Here is a 20,627-nt window from a genome sequence, read left to right as displayed (position 1 = left end):
CCTAAATCCACTCCCGGGACAAGTACTGTGATTTGGAAGTACTATTATCAGTGCTTAAAGAAGAAGTGAATTGAGAGACCTCCATAAGAGAAAAAGGGGCAGCCAGTACCCTGCTCCTTTGGAGCCTTTACTAATACCCATACCTGGAATGCCCTTCTCCTACTTAAGATACGGTGTTTGGTTTCAAAGTTCACCTTCTCATTGCAGTCTACCCTGATTTGCCTATGCTCAATCCCTCTTGCCTTGCTTTATTTTTTCCACAGCACTGATCACTTTCAACATTCCAGATGAAACACTTTATTCATATTTATTTTGTTTTCTGTTTCCTACATAAGAATATATGAATCTACAAGGGCCAAAATTTGTTGTTGTTGTTAACAAAGGTGTCCCATAGAGTCAGGAGAGTGTTTAGACTCCAACAGTTATTCAATAGGAATTTGTGGAATGAACAATTGGATCTAAAGAGGGAAGGAGGTGGGGAGTCTGAGATAAAACTACAAACACTAACAGGGACAAACTTTCCAAAATGAAGAGATAATCTGCATGTAATATGATGATTTGGTATTCGGACAAGCTGACTGTGAATTAAAACAGTGACATCCAAGTAAGGAAAGTGGCCTGGAAGTTAACAATAACTACAAGACCATAACTGGTGAGAGATTTCATAGCTGAAGATAAAAGGAATGGTGGACTTGTATTCTGTGAATACATTTTAAAAAGTGGAGGGAGAGGAGAGGATGTAGATGTGAAAAGAAAGAAGGCAACGGCAGAGATTTACATTTACAGGAAAGAGGAGGCGGTGGTGGTGCAGGAATCTAGGAACAATTGGAAAACATGAATTAGAAGAAGTAAAAAAACAAAGAGAGGGAGAATGGGATGTCTCTGCATCCGGGGAAGAACCCTGAGTATAAAAACACAAATAATGGGCTTTGTATTTTTCCAAAGAGCTCAAAATGTCTGAGAACAAATAGAGTCAACAGAATTGTAGGTAGTACGTATGTTAGGTATAGGAGCTTGAGCCACGAGTGGTGGGGAACAGAACTAGCTATCAAGGAGATGGTTTTGGAGAATAAGGACACTTTTCCACACAGACACTCGGAAAGAGAAAGAGAAGATACTTATGAGGAAAGGATAAGGAGAGTTAAAAAAATGTATAAAAACTGAAGTGTCACATTCTTTTTGATAGAATAGGTGGCGATGATATGCCAAGGAAAGGATAGGACAGCTGGGACTGGGGGCATGGAAAGAGAGAAAAGGTCTAAAATAGCTCCCACAGGGAGAGAGCCTGGGAGTGCAGAAAAGACAATTAAAAAGACTGCCAAATAGCAGCAGAGAGCAGATTGAAGTTTGAAAGCATCCAGTTCTAATGAGCCAAATCTGCAATGCTGTTTGCCTCTAGCAGTGCTCTCTCTCCTGAGAAAAGAAACCCAGGGAGCCAGAGTTAGAGGCAACAAAGGTTTAGGAATTTGCTGGGCCAATAAAGAAGCAAAGGTTATTAATGAAGAGGTGAAGCTTGTGCTCCTGGTTGGGAGTGAAAATCCAAAATCATTTGAAACAAGGAAGGCACCAATGCCACAGTCTAAATCATTGAGGAGTATTTCCAAGGAAGCAGGGAAAGTAATTATTGTGAGTTCTGAGCTGAAAGCTAAAACTTTCAAGGAAATTAGGAAGCTTCTCATTCCCACCACCACTACCACCACTCCTGCTGAGACTAGAGGAATAGGGAAGAAGCAAATCTAAAAAAAATCAGAAGATTCTTATCAAAGGACTGATGTGAAGTGAAATGAGCAACTCGTGCTCCTGTGTATGCATGTGTGCGTGTGTGCGTGTGTGCGTGTGTGTGGGTGTGGGTGGGTATTGGGGAAGGGGAAGATGGGTATTACCACTAACACAAAAAAAGTTATAACTACCTAAAGTTGTATGCATTTCTAAGGCATTAGGGTTATTCATTTTTAAACTACAAGGCAACCTGTTAGAATGAAAAAAAAAAGTGTATTTTGTTTATTATACACAATTTGAGATTTTTACCATATAAATACAATCCAAATGCTTTTTAGTCAAATCCCAGTGCTTCCCATTGGCTCAACACAGTCATCTGTAGTGCAGAGATGGCCTCTCCACCTCTCTGACTTCTCACTCCACTTTCCACATCATTCACTCTGCTCCAACCACTTCTGCTGATTTCTAGTTTCTGGAAAAATCTAACTGATTCCCAATGAAGGACCCTTGCCAGTCATGCTGTTCTCCCAGACAGGACCAAGAAGGCCTTCTTGACAGTCAGGTCTCTGCTTAGGTGTCACCTCAGAGAGAACTCTTCTGTCAAACCAAAGTGCCGTGAAAGGCACTCTCTCCCATCACCTGGTTTTGTAGTGCTTTTTATTCCTGACACATTTTACCTGATAAAAGCTTGCTTATTTATTTTTCTTTGGCCATCTGCCTCCTCCACTTAGAATAAGACCTCCATGAGGAAAGGGATTCTGGTTGTCTTGGTCACCACCACATTGCCAGCATTTCAAAGACTACCAAGCACACAGTGTGCATTCAATTAATTATTGAATGAATGAATGAATGAATGATAAAACTTAGTATTTTAATGTTAAACATGATGGGACATTACACTGTGTATATGTTTGTTCCTAAAACTGTGTTCCAGAAAACTGTGTTTATGTGAGATAAAAATGGTATTATTGCTATCTCAGAACATTCTAAAATACCATATCTGTCTTATTATAAGCAATACATATTATGAGAAAGAAAACTTGATTGTAAACAAAAAGATAAAGGAGGAAACCTCCCTGAAGATGAATTCAAATATATCTCAGTAAAGATATAAATGATCAGATGGACATAAAAATATTTCTGTTATTTTTGCCAGGATCAGAGAGGTCTGGAAATATAGACAGATTTTACAGAATTTGAACAGTGTGGGATTTAATTAGTTAGGGCATATACACAAACAAAATGTCAGATAAATTTTCCACAAAATAATCTTGTAAATTATGAGTAATGTTTTTGCTGTTCGTCTTGCTATATTTTATGTAGAAACAGGCTCAATTATGAGGTCAGGAAAAGCAGATTTTAATCTTTTCTCCATAAAAGGCAATCTCAAAATAAGAAATTCAGGCTCCAGTCAAGTTTTCACACTTTCTGTGGAAAGTATTCTCTGCCGGTTCATTGTTACCAAAACAAAACAAAATAAAGTGAAAAGAAAATAAAGAAAAAAAAGAGGAGGTAGGAAATGTTAAAATCTGCAGTCTTAATGAATAATTCTACGTACAAAACTACTAATTACCTTATATAGGACATTATTTATTAACTAAAATCCTCTGAAATCTGATGAAGATGTATCAGTTAAGTCTATACGCAGGTATATTTTCAAAATCTCATAAGATATCCATGTAGCAGCCAAAAATCAAAAGATTAATGAATAAAGAAACCTTAGACGAATCCAAATTGAGACATGTTCTACAAAATACCTGGCCTATGCTATTCAAGTACATCAAGGTCAAAAACACAAAGCAAAGTTGAAGAACTATTCCATCTTAAACCTGAGGAGACAAGTAAACAAGTAAAGAGCATAATCCTTAATCTGATGTTGAACTGGGCTGTTGGGATGGTAGAGGGTAGCTACAATGGCAATTACTATTCCCAGATGGAATCTGAACATGGACTGTGAGCTAAATGGTAGTATGCTATCATAGTTAAATTTCCGAATTTTTTTCTGAATTTCACTGTGATTTTGCAGGAAAACTTTCTCATTCTTTAGAAACACAAACAAACTAGGGATAAATAGGGAAAATTAATGGATGGAGGGGTGGATAGATGATAGACAGAGCAATCAATCTATGGACTGGCCTAATGAAAAATTTCTAAGATTGTCAAGTGAAACAAAAATCTCACTCATGTCAGTGATCAGAATAACAATAAGTAATTAGTAAACAGATATATCAAAGATAGAACCATATGCTATAATAAATAAATCAATAAAAATTGCAATACCTGCTGTTTAAGCCCTAACAATATATCATTACTTCATTAAGTGAGACGAATAAAAATTAAAGATGAAATGTAAAGATTCATTGAACTAGAACCTTTTGCAACTGTTTTCATTATTTATCAATAGATGGTATATTAGAAATATACTATGACATCATTTCAATTTTGAGTTACAACAATAATCGGAGGATTTAAACCATAAAATAGTCCACAGAAATCAAATTGCAGATATACATTGCTGATTTAAATCTTTACTCATTGTCCTTAAAAATCTTAATTTTTAAACTAAAGCACTAATAATAATAAAAATAATAGTAATACAGCAAGCAGCTTTGAGGTGGTTATTATACCATTCTTACTTTACAGAGAAGGAAAAGAAGCTTATACAGATTAACTATCTTCCTCAAAATTGAAACAGTGTTTGTTAAGTGATAGCTGTACAAAGATTAAAAGGCTTGCTTTCTCCTGTTCCTTGAACAATACTTTATACCATGGTGGGAGATTTTTTTATTACATAACATCTCCCACCTTAGTATAAAGCTTGAACATGTCCATGTTACTGCCAATGTTACTTTCAAAATTGCTATAGTTTTACGTAACAATTAGCATTTTAATATTGAAGTGACATTGGTAGAAAAAATGAAAGCTAAAATATTTCTTGCTTTTTCATTACTTGTAGAAAGGGCAAAATTGAAGATACACATACATGCATGTATACACACACTTTGTGTGTGTGTGTGTGCGCGTACGCGCGCACACACGAGTAGAGATGTACAGATATTATATTGGTCTCGAGTATGTAGCAGGTTCCAAACCAACTGGGCAATACTCAGACGCCAAGTAATATACTCTGATTTATTGTTTCTTTCCTTTGTTCCTGGCTCTCCCCCACAGTGCAGCAAATATTTGGGACATACCAAAGTTATAGTGCATCTTAAGGAATAACATATAGCACATAACTATACTGAAGCAGGAGAAGAAAAATATCTTTAAAAATATTTTTGGTCAAGGTTCAGCTGAGGAAATCGACTGACCCACTTTGAAATTAAAATGCGGCTTTAGCACAGACACACACAGGGAATTTTCCACTGAGGATGCACATAGTAGCATATCAAAGCTTTACCAATGACACCCCAAATCACCATCCCCAAGGCAAGAATATGCATGCTGAGTTTAGGCAGCTCACTAATTACCCTGAATTTATTTTAACCTTACATCTTTTTAAAAAATTATGATTATAGGAAATCCAACTTTGCAATTAGACTAGAACATCATAATCATTTCTAGGAGTCATCTGTTTCCTTTTTTTTTTTTTTTTTTTTTTTTTTGCTGTATTCTTGAGTTAACATTACACATGCAATGATCACAACAGTAATCTTCATTTTCAAAGTGTTATCAACTTAATGTCACAAAGAAATAAGTCAATATTTTCAATATTGTGAGCTGAGATATTTCCACCAATTCATGATAGATACTGTGCTATAATATAATGTTATTATAGAACAAAGAAATGTGATGACAGATCTGTGTTTTACTCACCAGTAGTTTCCACAATGCCTTCTAGGATGACGACAATCTCGAACTGTTCAGTTTGCATGCTTCGCTGCGATAGGTCATAAAAGGGGCTTTTGGCATCGATCACGTGGCAAATTGTGAGGGGGGAAACAAGAAAAAGTTGATCTGCCCCTGTACTAAAACCTACATCCAGTTCAAGTTGGTCAAGGGGAAGGAACTCACCCTCAGGTGTCTGCCGAGACTAGACAAGCACACAGAAAAAGAGAAGAAATCACCACTTGTACTGAAATTTTCAAGGCAGCCCAACAGTAATTTACATCATTGCCAACATTCAGCACTATCAATCATCTGCAACAAAATCCAAACAAATCATTATGCAGCTATGCTCTAGCAAACGGGCCGAAATCCCACATAGCTCATGGGGAACATACATGCATTATTTATAATATACGACTTACTATAATTATCATTCCCTAACTCATGAGCTTTGGAGAAATGCCTGGTCCAACAATGGCTGTTAGCACAAACTGTGGAACCGAGTGTCCATGTGCTACTGCTTGACATAAATCACTTCAGGGTAACTCATTGCATGCCAGATTTGTTTCCCTCACAAAGCAAATAAATAGGCACTTCTTAGGGAGTTTGTTAAAGCTGGAAAATGTTGATCGTAATCTCAGAAAAGATTTACTGCATCGTTACAAAGCAAACCAATAATTTTTCTAGGACTTTTGAAAAGTAACAGATAGATATAAACCTTGATATGGAAGTGAAGATGATATCCTATTATGTTATGCACACAATAGGTCACATAATACAAAGAAAAGGCATATGTCGTTAGCTGATAGCGCCCGAACTCCCAATACCAAACTGCATTAAAGTTGTTTAGCTCTCTATTTATTTCGTGAATTTTAAAACATAGTGTAAAAGCTGAGCTACATTGAAATTTTTTAAACAAAATGCAATTAAAAATCTATATTAGGTAAACTTTCAGTTTCCTAAAACTTTCATAGTAGTGGCGTTCGGTATCAGCATACATCATTATAAAATACTTAAATCGCTTACATGCAAAACTCTGAATGATTACCTAAAAATGACGATGAACAATTAGCAAACCATGAAAGTTAACGTCTTTCCTTTCTATTCGTTCTTATTTTATTTTCTGTATCTGTTCCTTATAAGGATCATATAAAAGCAAATATTTGTTTGATTTAAATGATGATGCTGGTAAAATAAGGGTTAAATAGTTGCATACAGAAAAACCTGCCCCGGGGTGAGAGCTAGCTGCTGGTCAAATGGGGCTTGGAAGAATCCAATATATTTAACAGAATCTGCAAAGCTCATTTACTGCACAAAACTGAATCTATAACACTAGTCTGTGCAATTAAGTGGTAGTGCAAAAACAAAATCCTTACTTTTGGTAAGGTCAGTGTTCCAAAAAATACCTTGGCTTTTTAAGCGGAGTAAATGAGTCTGAAAACACTGAGAAATATGGTTTAGTGAGCTGTCCTCTGTGGCAAAACTAAACCAAGGTAGTGGTAGATGGTTACCGCAGCAATTTTAGACTCCCAACAGCAGAATCAATTAGGCAGGCTATTTTGTAATTAGTGATACTTGGGAATTTTATTTGCGTAGAAAAAAAATCCAATGAAAATGGTGAGAATATTTTTCTTCTATGCCTTTTGAGTAGCAGACTAAAGAAGAGTAAGAGAAAAGGGGAGGGGTAGAAAGAGGAAGTAGAGGAAGGAGAAGGAGGAGGAGAAGGAGAAGAAGAAAAAAGAGAAGAAGGAGAAGGTAGAGAAGAGGAAGAGGAAGAAACACAATGATTAGTGACAAGAAAAAAAAAAAAAAACATGGGAAAACCTAACAGTCCAAAAATAAAAACGGTAGCTCTAACAACCAATGTTGGAGAAAACTAGACATTTTGAAGCCAGTAAAAGTTAACTGTATTTCTAACTTATTCCCAAATTGGTAAAATATGAATGAGATCAGCATCCTTCCAACTAGAAAACGGTATAACAAGTATTGATTAATACTACAAAATAAAAGCCAAAAACAAATAAAAACAAAACCCTGTGTCATTTTTCTCTCACCTAGTAAGAAACAGGTGCTATATAAACACAAGGTGGTATTCTGATGTTTATAATTAATGAACAGAATTTGGGCCATTTCACTAACTATTCTAAGGTCTGTTTTTTCTGTACTAAATGAAAATGTTCATAAAAATAATTCCTTAAAAACTCAGTTTCCCATTTATTTTAAAATAATTCTCCCCAAAGATGTATTTTTTCTTATTTATATATATGTACATATATACACATCAAAACTAAAATTAATCTTCCTTTTTTTGTGTGTATTTATACCTGTGCCTCATTCTAAAAGGCTGTAATCTATTAACTTTCATATTTTCTGATCATTCAACAAACCATGAAGAGAAGTGGCCTAGAAACAAGCTATCAGGAGAAAGCCAACCTAGAATAAGAAACGTTTCATTTTTAGCTAGCAGTTAACTCATATATAGGTAATTAAGACTCAAATATATAAAAATCTGTTCCATTCAGACTCCATATATCTTCTGGTTTTAAAATCTTTTATATATATACAAAATTATACCTATATTCCTCCTTCCCAAAATGCTTTATATTCCATCCAAGTCTTAGCAGAAACAAAGTTGACAACTGTATCTATTATGTGCCGCTATGCGGAAAGTAACACTTTCGTTACTTTGAAAGATATTTTCCATGCTTACGTACTTTTCTGATGAGTAAAATTCCCTGCATATTCATTGAAAATTATTTTCCAGTGGGTGCCATATAATTTATCCTTTCTTTAAATGATTCTGAGACACCGCAGATATCCACAATTTTGTCTTTTGAGTCGTCCTCCTTCGTGTTAGGCCAACAAATATTTCAGCTATCAAAATGCTTACCTCCCTGATTTTGGTTTGCTACTCTGCCCCTGTAATAGACTGGGAAGCCTAGTCATTACTGTTAAGTAAACAGGAAGCTCTTCTTTTAGAGGAGTGAATGGTGTGGTTTGAATGTGGCAGGTGCTTGGAGTACTAGAATTGTCTGAAGTCTGAGCTCCTGGTTAGAGCAAAGTTAGCTTATCAGTGCTCAGCCAAATACAATGTTCCAAAAACCTGCATATGCTTACCAGATACACTTTCAGAAACATTTTAGTTTTAAGTCTCTCAACTTGCATAAGTAAGAGAACTGTTCAAGAACTGTGATCTATACACGTAAATGAAAAGGAAAGCAGAAAGAAAGGAGTTATATATGTACCTTCATATAATTAAAGTGTGATCTGTACCTTGACTATGTGATAAATCAATGGCACTAATATTTCATCAGTTTCTAGTTTTCCTATTTAGCTATCAATTACCATATTTCATCCAGGAATTTTGACAACAAGCAGAAAAACTACAAGAAAAATCAAGCTAACCTTTCTTTATTATGTCTCCTTAAAAATTATAAGAAGAGATCTTTCATTAACAGAGCAGTTTGCTGATGGTCTACCTGATCTCCTTTAGCTCTATAAACCTCTTAATCCTATAGGAATGCAGAATCATGATCATTTCTAAGGTAAAAATGTTTAAACAGATATGGTCAATATCAATATAATTCCAAATAATTGTTTTAGATTAAGATTAATGCTAGTAAATTACTAAAATTCCTAAAAATCTGATAACTAAGGTTGACTTTATTTGATGAAATAATCATTTAGAATCATAAAATGACTGAATAAGAAAGTGAGAAAGAAGCACAAAAACAAAAGAGTTCATGGAAAACTGGTAATTCTTAAAAATTTAGCACACAATTTAAAAACACAAGGACTGAAGAATGACTTCCAGATGACTTTTTTATTTTCAATTGTATGGAATGTGGGAAGGAAATAAGGAGAACCTTTCTGGTTGATAGTATTATAGCAATTTCTGGGAGATAAGAAAACAATTTTAAAAATCTGGGGCTTAAAGTTTATTTAAATTTATTGTATAAAAAATTATAAGTAGAACATCGATTTTTGAAATGGTTTTGTACTATTAAGAATGTGGCAATAATTTCTAAGTTATTCTTCATTATAAAAAATAGCTATGTAAAAGTATTTCGATTATATACATTTTAATTATATGGAAATGTGGATATATGTAAAAGCTTATGTCTCATCTTATAGTCACATGTAGTGATTTCAAAGAAGCGGCTAATATCAAATGACTTTGAACTCCCTTAAAGTCTAAAAGAGGCCTACTGGATAATCAATTACAAATTCTGACTAAAGATGAAAAACGATTCAAAAGTCACAGATGCCTGGAAGGGATTATCAATGTCATGAATTCTATAGACAAATAGCTTTCATATTACAGATGAAAGACTATTGAGTACATGTCCAAATACGTGCACACACAGACACACACACACACACACACACACACACATTTAGAACTGCCCTGGCATATCTTCCCTCTGTGAGATTTGTGACCATTTACCCACATTCATTCAAACAGGAACACTCCACCAATATAATCAATCTCTTTGCAGCCTCTCTCCCATCTCTCTAACCCAAAACACTGTTCTAATTATAACCATTGTTCTCTTTCCTAGCTTGGAGGGAGGCTAGGGGAATGTTGAAAAGAACATTTAATCACTACCATCTGATTCATGAGATGTTCTTCTATCATACTCTAAGGCTTGTCCTGTGTCCTACTACCTCCCACTAGTGTCTACTGGAAAAGGATGCTGAGGGCCACTGGTCAGGAAAGAAAAAGACAGGAAAGGAAACCCAGATGGAGAGGGCAAGCCCTCTTTGCCTCCCATCTCCCACCATTTTACATGTATCTGTAATTTCATTTCTCCTCTTTAAATGTGCAGTGTGTGTGTGTGTTGAATATATACTGAAGTCACAAAGAAAATTACAAATGAAATAAAGTTGCAGTGCTATCTGCAAGCTAAAATTAGGAAATAAGCTAAAAGCAGGTACTAGAAAAAGAAACAAAAGCACCCTGTGACTTGAAGCAGTTCTGGCAATGGATTTTGGGACTCAGACCAAATTTCAATTCAGGTAGAAGAAAGTATGGACCTAGATTTTTATCTAGGCTACCTGTAATTAAATTGTACATTTCTTTTGACTCCTTAAGTTTGAAATTTCATCAATACTCATGTAGAAAAAATATGACCAACATCAAGTCTAAAATTTAAAAAAAATGTAATGCTAAGATAATCATCCTATAAAAATGTTTATTTTCATGAAAAGAAAGTACCTTATAGAACAGGATGTAATTTATCTTATAATAAATTATGTGAGGCTTTTATACTATTCAAATGAAAGAACAGCTTTATAATTCCTTGAGGGCCTTTTATGGAATTTATAATAACTGTGGACAGGATTTGTAACCCTGCATGCACATTTTCCTCCTACTCACCAAACTCCCTCAAATCCATCAAATGCTTTTTTCCTACTTCTCTTTATCATTTGTTCTCACCTACTGCTGTTAATTTGTGGGTCTTTTTGTCCCTTATTTCTGTTCACACTGTATTACCCTGAACACAAGCTACCCTGTATTTTTCAGGAAACATATTAAAAATATATATATTACTAGTATTTTTTGAAAGAATAAGAATTCTACTTTTAAAAAAACTTCTTTACCTATTGGAGAACTGTACTCATCTCACAAAAAGAAAAGCTAGACTAGGAACTGTGCTTTCTTTAAAGACATAATGAATCCACCTGGAAAAAAAAATCACCAAACAATATAGAATCTAGCCCCAAGAGTGCTGGGAAACTTGGTCTTAGGCTCCTTGAATATTTTTACTGACAGCTTGTATGATACTGAGAACAGGTGTTTATTAGGCATCCATTTGTGGATTTAATTTTTCTAAAGGAGGTAACAAATTATTTCAAGACCAAAATTAAGTTGGCCAAGACCAATTGGTGAGAAAGAGTCAGTCATACAAAATAAAGTCACATAGAATCAAACACCTAACTACATTTCAGTGCATAGTATGAAATGAAGGCAAACAAATAAAAATATGAAAAAACCAGGAACCATGTGGTCCAGAAATCACCATGGTTCAAAAATTAACAAAGGTTAAGACATACGAAGAGGATGAAGAGCTTATTGGTTTCAAAAACAATAATTTTGTTTTTTATTACATCTGCACTTACTCACATTCATATGGGGAAACCAGATAGCTGTCAAAATGAGTATTCATATAAATATAAAATAAAAGACGTGAATATGAAAAGAATATATATGATATATCAAAAGGTGACTGTGCACCATTACCTTTCAATAAGTGAAAGTTAAGGGTTGCAAAGCTGCACTCCTAGGAAAGAAAGATAACTATCTGCAATGACTAACAACATGAAGAAGTAAATTATACTTCCATGAGAAAAATTTATCCTTATTTTTATCTTTTAAAATATGGATATCCAACAATAATTGACTTTAAAATTTACTTTATGCAAGTAAATATAGTTTGTTTGGGTACCTATATAAATATGTATAAATACATGATGGCTTCTGGATAATAAGCTTCTAAATTCTTGAACAATGTATCAACAAAGATCATTTAAATCTTCCCTTACAAGATGTATATCTAGGGCAGTCAACCATTCGTGTTAGATTTATAGAAAGGAGTAGTCAGATTTCCAAATCCTTTAAACTTACTATGAAATTACAAGGTCCGGAGATTGAGCCATTAGCCTAAAGTCTCAGGCATTTTTATTAAAACTTTCTACTAGATGATACATTAACTTAACATGACCATGCTATTCATTAGTTCCTATAATTTAGAATTTTAAAAAAGAAGGTAACTAAAATAAACTTAAAATCCAAATAAAACATCAATACGAAGATGTGAAGAGGAAAAGAGAAAGAATATTCATTTTAAAAGAGTTTTCTGAAGCTGTATTTATGATCAAATTACAAATTGCAAAGAATAACTTCCAATTATATTCTTTAATTTTTATTGAATGTTTTTTTTAAATTTCTGAGCAAAAAAAAAAAAAAGACTGGCCAATCCATGCAAAAAGTTGGAAGATCTACATTTGAATATCAAAATAATTTCAGTATTTGCAAGCTTGAAAGAGAGGAATAGAGTTGAAATAAAATTTGCCTTCACATAGGAGTATGTGGTTGGCTCAGGAGATAGAGCATGTTACTCTTGATCTCAAGGTCCTGAGTTCAAGCTCCCATGCTGGTTCTACAGATTCCTTTAAAAAAAATTTGCTTTCATTTAAGTTAATAACATAATTTAAAATAAGGCAGAGAAATTATTTTAAAAAACTGTTATGAAAACTTAGATAATTCAAAAGATATAAGTATGAAAATCCATAGTAGCAAGGGCAAGAAAGCCATATTCATGTTCTATCTTCCAAGAATAGAAAGTACTTTATAATTATTAAGAGAACTCTTATATTAATACAGATAAATAAACTTTTATTCAAAAAAAAGAAAATAATAATAGAAAAATATAAATGAAATTAAATTAGATAATAGGAAGAACATAGACTATAATTATTATCATTGAATAGTATGTTTTTAAAGCCATAAAATTCCAAATATTTCTATTAAAAATATATCAATCCTATATTTAAAATGTCAAACAGGAGTTAAAAGGGGAAGCTAAATATGTGTAATAATATTTAACAAAAAAACTGCCTAAGACTGATACCAAAACATTCCACTTATTACTATAAGATTAGGGTACAGCCTCTCTTTCAAAATATAGTTGGTTGTTTTGGGTCATTTCAATCTCAGTCCCTAAGAGAACATGAGAGTTAACTTATTAAAGACAAATCTCCCTTCTAGTTTTGCTGAATGTTATGAGCTCTGTAATAAAACGGGACTCCTTTTTAATGAAGTCTAAGGAAATGACAAGAACTATGAGAATTCATTGTAATTACAATGGCTACAAGAAAAATCAACTCAAACAAACAACACGAAACTGGCAGGCTGAAGAACTGACTAGTCCTCGCATTCAACAGACAGCAGGACATCATTTCACCATAATTTTGTTTAGCTATAAATTGACACCAAACGTCGATTAGTTTTACTCCAAGCACTGACACCTTCTAACAAATCAAAAGTAAAGAATTTTGTAAGAATATTATGTATATCATTTTAATGAGATGTTATTTTATCACCTTGTGTTAATATAGCACCCTGCTCCAAATTTGTCAACACCACAAATCTTTTATTGTTTTTAATCAGGACACTCCTTATGGTATATGTGGTACATTACCTTTACATAAGAATCATTATCAGTGTCCTGAACCACTGTTAGACTGAATACTTCAAATTCATTGTACCTTTGTAAAGAACAAAACAAAACAGAACAACAAAACTCACACACACACATACACACACAAAACAAACAAAAAACTGATATGTAGATTAATTCTAATTATTCTGGCTTTGTTAAAACACAATTTAATAAAGTCTAGAAACATCTAAAATTGCCTCAAAAGATACTTATTTTAATAAATGACTATATATTTGAAAAACTAGAGAACAGCAGTGAATGATCTCTAAAGCCTAATTTTAAATGTCCAATATCCAATCAATATGGTAAACTATTCTTCAGTAAGAATCTCACAGTGACACATAAACAGGAGTTCCTTGACATAGATATTTACGCTGTAATAATGTGTTCCTATCCTCCATGTAGGCCTCAACTAAAGAGAGAGATATCTTGATCTATTCATTGAAAGAGGCACATAAAACTAACACCAATGCAATAAACATGTCTAGAGACAACTGCTTAGCCTAGTCCAAAAAAACTCACTTAGTTCAAATAGTGGTCAATAACACAAGTGCTAAGTTACATAAAAACCCGTATGCAGCTCAGTAAAATTAATTATGAAGAACATGGCCTCACATCGTTTATTCATAGTTACCTAAATGAACATGCACATCAAAACTAAGTTGAAAATTTGTCACTAAGCTCTGCAGAAGTTAGTGTGTTTTCCTGTTTATAGTGTATGAAGGGAAGTGACAGGGCAGCTGAGTTAAGGCTAACACTTTTACTGAGCAACATGATGAAGAGGAATTCAGGTAAGATTTTATAAATAAATAATAAAAATGACAGGTGAGCCAAACTTTTTTAGAGCACTTCTAACTACAACATCAGTTGAAGCTGTGTAAGACAACATATTTGCAGGGTGACATTGAAATTTCAAAGGCAAAATCTCAAATCTTCATCAGATTTTCATTTTATTAATGCTAAATTCTGAATCTGGCTATGGTTCTCTATGCAACCTCAGGTAAATTTTTAAGACTTTATTTGAGGTCATCCTTTTCAATTTATGAAGAGTTGAAAACTACCTAAGGCAAATGCCTCAGTTGAATTTTTTTAATAAAAAAGTTGAATTGTAAATGACGCACAGAGAGAGAAGTGAGCTTTTTATTTCTTATTCCCAGGCTCTAATTGGATGAATGATAAAGGTAGGATTTTCTTGTTTGTAGTGGTGCCCTTTAAGGACTAGATGGACCTTATTTTAATAACCACTCCATGAGCAATCTGTCTTAGCATTTACACTGCTGATGGTAAGAAGCAATCTTCTTTAATGGATGCTGAAAAGCTTCAAGTGAAATCTGTAATTGACAAAGGTTTCATAGAAACTGGCAATTAAGAACAAAATTAACAAGATGTTCCACAGAAAAAGCACTCAAGCTTTCACAGAATTCTTCTCTAGGAAAATACTTAATAAAAATAAAAATCTGAAAGAGCCAGGTGTTGTTTCTTCCACATTATTAACTACTTTTCTGGTCACTGTGCTTGTTAAAAAAAGATGGGCATATACAGTTCATGTTACTGAGTCTAAAAACTAATCTGCCTGCTAATACTGTTAGGAGGAAAAAAAGAGATAAAGCAAAAGTAAAGAAAAGCCCTAAGTGAAAGTTAAGGCAAGTTCAGGACCTATTTCTTCAAAATAACAGCTGCTCAGTTTTAGTACCTCAAGATTAGTGGAATAGTGTATTGACAACAAATCAGAAACTCTTTAAAGAGCCAAGCAGCACGGGTAGGGAGGACAAGGCCCTCTACCTCAAGGCTCCAGGAGCCAACACCACTCGGTAAGTGTGACTAGTCAGAAAGTGATACAAGCACATTCCAATTATTAATATAAATAAGAGCACGAGAGTGAGTGGAAAAGGAACAGAACTGGCAGCTGTACTCGCATCGCCCAGTCCTCCACGCCACCCAGCTCCACTCCACCCCCCGCGTCCTCAAGGAGGTTTACCTGCGAGACAGGTCAGACTAAGAGCCCGGGGAGAGTTCTCAGGTGAGCTATTTTCCGCCGTGGAGGGTTGGCGGCAGCCAGGTGGGGAAGGGGCAGGTAACACTTACTTTGAGCAGCTTACAGCGGATCTGCGCGGAGACCATGTGGCTGTTGCGCAGGTTGCCCACCCGGAACATGAGCGTGAGTTTTCCGTCCCTCATGGAGATCACCGCGTGCTCGCTAAACATCAGGGTCTCCGCGCGCTTCTTGGGCTGGGACATCTTGATGAACATGCAGCCAATGAGGAAGGCGTCCACGATGGAGCCGAGGATGGACTGGAAGAGGAAGAGAATGATGCCCTCGGGGCACTTGTCGGTAATGTAGCGGTAGCCATAGCCGATGGTAGCCTCGGTCTCGATGAAGAAGAGGAAGGCGGAGGGGAAGTTATAAACATTGGCCACGCAGGGCGTATAGTTGCCAACGTGGGCTTTGTTCAGGTCGCCCCGAGTGTAGGCGATCACCCACCACATGGACGCCATGAAGAGCCAGGCCACCGTGTAGGTAAGGATGAAGATGAAGAGGTTCCAGCGCCACTTGAGGTCCACCAGGGTGGTGAAGAGGTCCGAGAGGTAGCGGCTCGTCTCGCTGCCCAGGTTGCCGTGCTGCACATTGCACCGGCCGTTCTTGTCCACGAACCGCTGCCGCTTCTTCTTGGGCACAAGCTGCTGCTGCGGGCCCTGGCCCGGCCCCTGGGGCTGCAAGCCCGAGCCGCTGGACGAGGTGGTCACTACCTGGTAATCGTCCCCAAATTTCCTTCGGAGTGCAGACATAATACGGAGGGGCGAGCCAGATTCAAAACGCGAAGCGGAGGCGCAGGGGCCGAGCGCTGCAAACCAGCACCAATAAGGAGGTGGGGGCGGGGGAGAGAGGGGGGACAAAAGCGAGCGCGCCCGGGGTGGGGGGCGCACCCGGCAGGTAGCTGCGCTCTTTGCCCCCTGCGGACTCCTCTCTTCCCCCGGGACGGAGGCTTTCTCTCCAAGCTGAGTCTTAACACAAGAAAGTGTTCTCCCGCACTCAAGGCAGGATGGATGCAAGGACCAGGAACCCAAGCGCAATTTTGCCTCCAAGCTTTTCGAGGCTTCTCTTTTCTTCCCCCACCATCGGCATCCCGGGCCACCTTTCGCCTTGCCACAGCCCTCCCGACTACGCTGCAGCCCTCCCAAACTGACTTTTTAAAAATTAATGAGTTGACAGGCTAGTCCCACCCCACCTGCCAACTCGCCAGGCTGCCGAAACTGCGCTACCTGCTCGGACCAGACCCTCCCCCCTCCCCGCCGCTCCCCGATCGCCCGCCCCCCGGAACCGCTCCCGGCTCCCCACGGCACTCCCGCCTCCTATCTTTTGGCCAAAATCCCGCCCAGAGGCATGTCTGCCGGGCACCGGTGCAACACCCCCCCACCCACGCCCTCCGGGCTCAGAGTCCCGGGCTCCGGACTCCAGAGACGCGCCCGCCTTGCGTCGGCGGGCTGCTGAGTTTCCGCGGGCGCCCCCAGGGCCCTCCGGCCGACTCTCAAGGGCCCCCAGGCCGCCCCCGCGGCCAGCGGAGACGCGGCGGTGCGCGAAACCGGAGCACTCACCCACCGGGAGAGGGCAGGAGGAGGCGCAGCGGGAGGCAGCGGCAGCCTGGCCTCGCACTCCGCGCTCAAGGCTGTTTTCCTCACCCCCACTTTTCCTGGTGCACCACGGTGGGCACCAACGCAGGTCCCCCAAGCTCCGCACCTCCCTGAGGGCACCACGCTGCCCCCACCAGGAGGACCCTGGAGCGCCCTCACGGACTGACTTGGGCGCGGGACTTGAGGGTTCCTTGGCGCCGTGCTCTCTTAGCAGGCTACCGCGGTGCTGCCGTAAAGGGTTCGAGCCTCGAGCTGCGGGTCAGACTTTCAGGTTAAAAACCAGCGCCGCTTCAGCCCTTCTTCTGCTTCACGGTGCCTACCTTTGCCTCTTCCCTCCTGGGTCCCCCACTCCCTGTCCGCGCCTCGGTGGCTCCGGGTAAGATGCGAGGCGCGAGCAGGGGCGGCGGGAGAGCGGTGTATGCGCTGGTGCGTGTGATCAGCTGCAGAGCCGCGCTAGCCCCGCCTGTCCCTGCCTTCCCCCGCTGTTCCACCAGCCTGAATTGCACCTCCGCGCCTCAGTTGAGCCCGCAGTGTCTGACAGCTCAGGAAAAAGCGAGCCCCTCCAATGAGGAACAACTCTAGATCCGCTCCCCAAAGCCTGCCAACTCTCCTTCTTCGCCCCCTGCCTCAGGTCAGAAAGCCCCCAGCAAGCCGCGTATGCTGTCCTCTGAAAGAAGTAATAATACGTCTCTGTAACTAGGGCTCTCATCTAAACCGATGCGTGGATCCGGAGATGCACCATAAACAGAGAAACCAACTGCCTCCACCATGGGCATGTTCAGAACTCAGAGTTGCAAGAAGCACGGGGGTCCTTAGGATGGGAACGGAAGGGAGGGGGGACACTAATAAGAAAATTCACAATTCTTTCTGAAAATGGCTCTATTAGAAATGCTCAGAATGTCCACAGTTAATGTGTGGCTGAAAAGGAGGGAGGAAAACTGGACTTTAATGATCCGGAGCCTGACAGTTAACTTAATGGAAGGGCAAAGTGCAGAAATAGTTAATATAGCGCCCATGTGTAAATACCAGCTTATTTACCACATTTCATGTTCGCTTTAAAATGCCATTGTACCTTATGGCATGCTCCATTCAGTTCAGATACATGAAATGGTTCTTCTTGGAAAATCATCAAATTGTGGTGTTATAAAAGCAAAGGGCTTGCTGTAAGACTCACATGCAAATGAAAATTAGTACCTAATCATCCTACTAGTTCTCTGCCAATAGGTGCTCTCTTCTACCTCTCCAGCCCTAAACCCTAGTGCCCGTAAGCCTTGCACCTTTTCGGCCGTAAGTACAGAACTCTCACTGTCCTTTGGTCTCTCTCTGTCATTTGTCATCTATCCCAAGTTACAGAGTGTTCTCCTGCAGGCTCTCTGATAAGAGGTCAGTAACTCTGTTATTCTTTAAGGTTACATAAGAAGGGAAAGTGACACTGTGGGAAGTGGAAACTGCTGTGGGTCTGCAATCATAAGACCTGACTTGAGTCCTGGCCTTGCCATGTACAAACTCTGTGACCTTGAGCAAATAGCTAAACATCTTTGGGCCCCAATCTTCTGCTCTAGAAAAACTGAATTTTAACATTTTCCTAATGTTGGTTTTATTAACTATTTTTGCTGTGAAGGATATTATATACTGGGCTGCAAAGTTGCAACAAGGCCAGGAGATTAGGAATGAGTTTTGGGGGTTGGCCCCCTGCTGTTACTAACACATATATTCCCTTCTCATTTCAGACTACTCTCCCCCTAACTCCTTCTGCCTTTGCCAGGCTGGCTTCTTTCAATTCCTGAAACCTACAGAGGCGTAAGCCCTATCCTTGTGCCTTTGGCCTATTTGTTCTCTCTTCTTGCAGTGTTTTTGACCTGCTGTTCTGCGTTGCTGGCTCCTCTAGTCCCCCAGCTCTCAACCTGAAAGCATTCTCCTCAGCGAGGCCTTGGCTGCCTCCCAGGCACCCCCATCACACAGCTTGGTTCATCTACATTTTATTTTCCTAGCTGCCATTTTCTTCATTCGTTCATTCTCTCCTCCTCCACCCCACCCCCCATCACTGTCCTGGCATGTAGGCTCTAGAGGGACAAGAACTCTGTCTGTTCTTGTTCTTGTTCTGTCTTGTTCACTGCTACGTCCCTAAATCCTGAAACACTACTGGTCACATAGTTGGGTCACTATAAATATTTGTTGAATCAATAACAGATATGCCAATCTATAACAAATGTACCAATCTGTATCACTAGGAACTCCATGTACACTGAAACTCTCCCTGAATGATACAGAATTGAAAGTCATCACTAAATCAATGATAGGATTTAATATAAAAGAATGTGTCCCTTTTTAAAAAGCAATATTTTCCATGCTTGTTAACTTTGGAACTGATATTCAATGACCTGCCAAAGGTATTGTATTGCTACGATATCTCTCATGATTTCCCCCTCTCTCTTTAAAAAATGTTTTCTTCAAATCCCCATTTGACTTTAAGTCCCAAGTCAAATGATTTTCTTGTCCTCAGTCTTTTGCTCCTTCAAACTGTCCTAGACAGTATTACTAAATCTATCTCCTTAGAACCATATAAACTTAGCAGTAGAATGGAAACCAAAGAGTTCTCTGATTATTTCATTTGATTATTTCATTTCCAAAATCTTATGCACTCCCACCTTTCAAAAAATACTTCCCTATGAAACCCTTTGCCATTTTCCAACAAGTGAACTTAAAAACAAATAACTTTATATGTTGAGAGACATGGTCAAGTCTAATCCTCTCACTTCACAAAGAAGCAACTCAAAGCTGGAAAGAGAAAATAAAGTTGCTCAATGTCACAGAGTCGAGAAGTGGAGACCTTGAGATTTGAACCCAGAGCAATGCATCTCCAGAATGTGGGTACTCTACCATCCCTTATCTGGTGCCTAGAAAGGAGTATAGGATTCCTGCTCAACAGCCAGGGTCTCCTTCCACTCTGCCATGCTTCTCATGCAGGCTGAGATCTAAGGGCCTCCAAATTTGGCCTTATCTGTCTTTCCAAAATCATCTCCCACCTTCCCTTTAGTGTGGGTTCTACTCCAGCCAGTTTTGACTCCTGGCAGTTTCCCAATCATACTCTACATTAACTTCATTCGCTCACCTTCTTTCTTGTCACATAAATACCCTTTTTCTGTCCCTGCAAAGTTCAAATCATCATCACTGATGATGATGTGTGCTGAGCCGGGAAGGATTTCTTCAGCTTTTATTTCAAGT

At 38.4% G+C, this 20,627-nt stretch overlaps 1 protein-coding gene across 1 annotated transcript in view; it reads right to left on the bottom strand.

Annotated features, from left to right (window-relative positions):
- The window catches only part of KCNJ3 (potassium inwardly rectifying channel subfamily J member 3), a 150,951-nt gene extending 133,145 nt beyond the window's left edge, over positions 1–17,806 (bottom strand). Inside the window, exons 1-3 of the mRNA XM_044242086.1 lie at positions 17,723–17,806; positions 15,858–16,615; positions 5,536–5,752 (exon numbers count right to left, since the gene is read on the bottom strand). Of these exons, the coding sequence (XP_044098021.1) occupies positions 5,536–5,752; positions 15,858–16,559 (919 nt within the window). The 5' untranslated portion in view covers positions 16,560–16,615; positions 17,723–17,806. The remainder of the gene's footprint in view (positions 1–5,535; positions 5,753–15,857; positions 16,616–17,722) is intronic.
- Positions 17,807–20,627: the final 2,821 nt, after the last annotated feature.

This window comes from Neovison vison, chromosome 3 (genome assembly GCF_020171115.1).
Source record: "Neovison vison isolate M4711 chromosome 3, ASM_NN_V1, whole genome shotgun sequence".
Lineage (NCBI taxonomy): Eukaryota > Metazoa > Chordata > Mammalia > Carnivora > Mustelidae > Neogale > Neogale vison.
This window is presented reverse-complemented; position numbering and strand designations above follow the sequence as displayed.